The sequence below is a fragment of the Salmo trutta genome, chromosome 5, assembly GCF_901001165.1.
Source record: "Salmo trutta chromosome 5, fSalTru1.1, whole genome shotgun sequence".
Taxonomy (NCBI): Eukaryota; Metazoa; Chordata; class Actinopteri; order Salmoniformes; family Salmonidae; genus Salmo; species Salmo trutta.
Window position 1 is genome coordinate 38,981,764 of NC_042961.1, and position 6,000 is coordinate 38,987,763.

Sequence of the window (6,000 nt, forward strand, 5' to 3'; positions counted from 1 at the left end):
TCAGTGGTTGCAGCGGTCGGCCTCTTGAAAGATGAAAGCGGAACCTGGAGGAATTGGAGTCCTGCTTCGCTGTGACGTTGCTGTATAATGAATAACCTGGATGAATTTGAAACGTTTTAAGTGGTTCTCAAATACTTACTCATAGTGACTTTAATAAATGAATGTCCCCCTCACCATGGGGTAGCCTACTAGTTCATTGGACTCAGTTGGACGGGACTTGGATTCAATAATTGTGTTGAAATTAGTAGCACTTGATATTGGCATGTCAATGATCTCGCGTCACAAATAATAAACACATCTTAGTGTTAGGGCTGCTCAAAGCCCACTGTCATAAGTGTTGCAGTGATCTGATATCTTGTTGGCAGCATGATGAGACACCTTATGTAAACAAGATCAGTCTATTTCTGGTTCAGCGAAGAGGTCAACTTTAAGTGGGCATAGCATTACTGACTTTATTGTAGTACCGTAATTTCCGGACTATTAAGCGCACCTGAATATAAGCCGCACCCACTGAAATTTAATTTTTTTTTTATTTTGAACATAAATAAGCCGCACATGTCTATAAGCCGCAGGTGCCTACCGGTACATTGAAACAAATGAACTCTCACAGGCTTTAACGAAACACGGCTTGTAACAAAAATAAATAGGCTTTAACGAAACACGGCTTGTAACAAATTTTTTTAAATTAGCAGTAAACAGTAGCCTACTAAGAAAGCCATTGCTCCAGACCAAGCTCCCGTGCAGCAGCTCTATTTCCTTTTCCAACAGATCAATCGCCTTCAACTTGAAAGCTGCATCATATGCATTTCTCCGTGTCTTTGCCATGATGAGGGTGACAAAATGACTACCGTAATCAGAATGATGGGAAGTTTGAGCGCGCTCGATTTAATCTAAACGGTAAACTAAAAAGTTGTTTGACCTTAACCCGTTCGGCAATTTCATTGGTCTAATGAAAGCTTCATGCCGCCAAAAAACTGAGCACGTCACAGAATTAAAAAAATATATATATATATATATTTGAAAGCGGGAAAAATCCATATATTAGCCGCGTCATTGTTTATGCCGCGAGGTTCAAAGCCTGGGGAAAAAGTAGCGTCTTATAGTCCGGAAATTACGGTAATAATATATAATAACCAGGCATCAACTGTAGCTCATTGATTCTTTGTTAAATATCGCCCTGGATGTTTGATCATTTTGTGAATGTGTTGACACTGCTCTCTTACTGAGAAGGGAATGGAACGTGGAAGTAACAGGGAATGTCTTTTAGTGTGGTCACAGGAATGTGAAAACGGGAGAAAAGATGACACTTACTTACCCTAACCACAAAGCGAGGGAATGCCACGGCCCTCGAGGTGAAGGTGTGTGCCTCAAGACTCATGGCTTTTGTTTTGTCTCCTCTCCTATAGATCACCAGAAGCTGGAGCGAGAGGCCAGGATTTGTCGCCTGCTCAAGCACCCCAATATCGGTAAGTCCCATGCTGTACAAGGCTTATACCTTCAGTGCCCTGCTCCCTCTAACTTCTTCCCTCTCCTCTTTCTGGACAATGTGCCAGCTGACCCTTCACTGGCAGCAGTAAGACTAGGGAGGGTATATTACTGAAAACGTTCTAAGTTTACCAGTAAACTACCAGAATTTTGTTAACTTTCAAGGATTTTATGTAATTTATCACAAGACATCTATCTAGTGGCCCTTTTGGGTACTTCAGATTCTCTGTACCCTGTAATTATGTCTGGCCCTCTTTGTGGCCTTATCGCATGTAAAATATATACAACTAATCAAATTGAATGACCAAGTTGTAAAAATATTTCCTTAATATAAACCATCAACTTACTTAATACCATTGGTGTTTAAAATGTAGGTTTCAGCATGTTAAACACGAGCAGCACCACAGATATTGAGATGAGTGAGATGCAAGACTTCGCTCACACACAGTATCTGCGCATGTGATAGGGTTCACGTCACACTGTTTACAGCGTGGTAGCCAGGGCACCATATTAGCGGAGAAGTTGAGCCTCGCGCTTCAACGTTCTTAGTTGTTGCGGAAATTGACCCACTATATGGTTTAGTTTATGCATGCATCCTGACCGCTTGTATCACCGCCTTGTATGGCAACTGCTCGGTATCTGACCGTAAGGCGCTACAAAGTGATGGGTTTGGATTTCTGAGCTTGAACTATTATTAATCATTAGTTATAACAGAGACATGAGGGGTGCCATAATGAAGTTGGGAGGAGCTGAGCACAGGGAAAAGGGTCACATGTGGCAGTACTGATAAGGGGAGGAACCGTTTAAGGCCCATTCAGCTCCCTGCCTAGCAATAATGATGCAATGTTTAGCGATAAGGAGGAGACTCCACCCATGGTGGGGTATGTTTACTACCACGGGTGAAACCATGTCTTTGTTTAATGCAGCTGTATTGACCCTCTGGGAAGAATAAACTTGGTTTAAGCTTTCAGTGTCCTTTGAGTTTGTACTCTGAAATGTAGAACCCAACAAGAGGGTAGTGCGTACGGCCCAGTACATCACTGGGGCCAAGCTTCCTGCCATCCCGGACCTCTATACTAGGCGGTGTCAGAGGAAAGCCCCAAGAATTGTCAGAGAATCCAGTCACCCAATTCATAGACTGTTTTCTCTGCTATCGCACGGCAAGCGGTACCGGAGCGCCAAGTCTAGGACCAAAAGGCTTCTTACCAGCGTATACCCCCAAGCCATAAGACGGCTGAACAATTCATCAAATGGCCACCCCCCCTCCATTTGTTTTGTATACTGTTGCTACTCACTGTTTATTATCTATGCGTAGTCACTCCACCCTTACCTACATGTACAATTACCTTGACTAGCCTGTACCCCCGCACACGGACTCGGTACCAGTACCCCCTGTATATAGCCTCGTTATTTTGTGTTACTTTTTATTATTTTTTACTTTATTTGGTAAATATTTTCTTAGCTCTTTCTTGAACTGGACTGTTGGATAAGGGCTTGTAAGTAAGCATTTCACGGTAAGGTCTACACAAATAAATACAGTCGTATGAAAAAGTTTGGGCACCCCTGACATTTTCCATGATTTCCATTTATAAATAATTGGTTGTTTGGATCAGAAATTTCATTTTGATCTATCAAATAACTGATGGACACAGTAATATTTCAGTAGTGAAATTAGGTTTATTGGATTAACAGAAAATGTGCAATATGCATCAAAACAAAATTAGACAGGTGCATAAATTTGGGCACCCCAACAGAAAAATCACATCAATATTTAGTAGAGCCTCCTTTTGCTAAAATAACAGACTCTAGATGCTTCCTATAGCCTCTAATGAGTGTCTGGATTCTGGATGAAGGTATTTTGGACCATTCCTCCTTACAAAACATCTCCAGTTCAGTTAGGTTTGATGGTTGCCGAGCATGGACAGCCCGCTTCAAATCATCCCACAGATTCTCAATGATATTCAGGTCTGGGGACTGGGATGGCCATTCCAGAACATTGTACTTGTTCCTCTGCATAAATGCCCGGGTAGATTTTGAGCAGTGTTTAGGGTCGTTGTCTTGTTGAAATATCCAGCCCCGGCGTAACTTCAACTTTGTGACTGATTCTTCAACATTATTCCCAAGAATCTGCTGATATTGAGTGGAATCCATGCGACCCTCAACTTTAACAAGATTCCCAGTACCGGCACTGGCCACACAAATCCCCACAGCATGATGGAACCCCCACCAAGTTTTACTGTGGGTAGCAAGTGTTTTTCTTGGAACGCTGTGTTCTTTTGCCACCATGCATAACGTCCCTTGTTATGACCAAATAACTCAATCTTTGTTTCATCAGTCCACAGCACCTTATTCCAAAATGAAGCTGGCTTGTCCAAATGTGCGTTTGCATACCTCAAGCGACTCTGTTTGTGGCGTGTGTGCAGAAAAGGCTTCTTCCGCATCACTCTCCCATACAGCTTCTCCTTGTGCAAAGTGTGCTGAATTGTTGAACGATGCACAGTGACACCATCTGCAGCAAGATGATGTTGTAGGTCTTTGGAGGTGGTCTGTGGGCTGTTTTTGACTGTTCTCACCATCCTTTGCCTTTGCCTCCGATATTTTAGTTGGCCTGCCACTTCTGGCCTTAACAAGAACTGTGCCTGTGGTCTTCCATTTCCTCACTATGTTCCTCACAGTGGACACTGACAGCTTACATCTCTGCGATAGCTTTTTGTAGCCTTCCTCTAAACCATAAGGTTGAACAATCTTTGTTTTCACGTCATTTGAGAGTTGTTTTGAGGCCCCCATGTTGCCACTCTTCAGAGGAGAGTCAAAGAGAACAACAACTTGCAATTGGCCACCTTAAATACCTTTTCTCATGATTGGATGCACTTGTCTATGAAGTTCAAGGCTTAATGAGCTCACCAAACCAATTGTGTGTTCCAATTAATCAGTGCTAAGTAGTTTCAGGAATTCAAATCAACAGAATGACAAGGGTGCCCAAATTTTTGCATAGCCTATTTTTCACATCTGATTTAATTTCATACAACTTAATATTGCTACACTAAAAATCTTTGTCTGGACAATACCCCAGTACTCAGCTTTTATTACAAAATGAATGGCATGCCACTGTGATCATTTTCTGTGACGACAGAGTAAATTATTATGCAGCCTCAGAGTGGTGCCCAAACTTTTTCATACGACTGTATTGTCGAGTCTACTTTTATTTGAAAATGTCATTGTTGATTTGATGTTTTAAATTAATTTTACTATTTGCTGTTGAACCCATATGGTATAATCACTAGAAACTCAGGAACAATATGGACACAGATTTTAAAAATCTATATATGAATTTAAAAAAAATTATAATTGAAATATTGAAGTATAAATTACCATAGATTGCCATAAATTACCTGTTATTACCAAAGATGACAGTAACTTTGGGAAAATACCAGTAGCTTTGGAACCCTAAGTAAGACCAATCACACTTTTATGTCATAATTGCCTGTGTACTGTCCACACACACACAAACATTGACCATCTGTCTCAGTCCTGGCCAGCCCACTGTGCCAGGGTAGTTGTTCCCAACCTCCATGGTTAAAAAAGTAGAGTGAGAAAGGAGCTGCCGTTTTCCTGTAATAATAACAACAACAACAACAACAAAAAAGCTGCTGTACGTATGTCCCCAGGATCTCACACGCATCGGGGGAAGTCACATTATTCGAATCCACCCCACCTCCACACACACGCCATTACTTCCTTGAGACTATCCTCATTTTGAAAGCAAACAAACTCGACGACACTGAAAACCATTTCAAGTACTGAGTAAATACTGGTTAAGTCTTCCCATGCGCAGTGTCGTCTCTTGATAGTTTGTGCAGACGCCATCTGTGTGGCTTCCCCAGCCCACATCCCCCCAGCCCCCCCTGTAGGGTGCCAAGGGACCCACGGAGGCCAATTAAGACTTCACTAGCAACGTGACCACACTGGGTGGATGGGTTTTTTTTCTTTCTTTTTTAATTTTTTTTTTTCAGAAACGATGATGAGGGGGTGGAAGAACGAGTGGATGATAGGGGGGTTATTTTGTTTGTCTGTTGTCGGTAAGACAACTTAGCGCTAAAATGCATGCGAGGGGAAAATTGGCAGGAAGAGGGTGGTTTAGGATTGCCTTGTGTCTATCGGCCCTGGAGCTATTGTTGTGTAATCTGAGCTTTATTAGGCAGCTTTAGATGGCATGATTTAATGTTCTGTGAGAAGAACAGCCTCCATGAAGCCTCAGTTTCAATGGGATCCTGGGCTCTTTTTATGTTCTTTAGCCTTCCCTTAATGTGGATTACGGGATAACACAAATGCCTAGCAGGATGGATACTATCCTGCCTAATTATTGTGCCATCAAACCATGTATCTCAATTATCGCAGGTTTCAGGCTCTATCCTCTTAGGGTGACGTCTCAATCGCTATCCCATTTAATTAATATATATATATATATATATATATATATATATTTCACCTTTATTTAACCAGGTAGGCTAGTTG

General features: G+C 41.8%; 1 protein-coding gene across 12 annotated transcripts in view; it reads left to right on the forward strand.

The window, feature by feature from the left end:
• Positions 1 to 6,000, forward strand: part of LOC115194123 (calcium/calmodulin-dependent protein kinase type II delta chain) — a 121,667-nt gene that overhangs the window by 64,483 nt on the left and 51,184 nt on the right. For all 12 annotated transcript variants that reach the window (XM_029753516.1, XM_029753518.1, XM_029753520.1 and 9 more), the window contains exon 3: positions 1,407 to 1,466. In XM_029753516.1, coding sequence (XP_029609376.1) covers positions 1,407 to 1,466 — 60 coding nt within the window. The remainder of the gene's footprint in view (positions 1 to 1,406; positions 1,467 to 6,000) is intronic.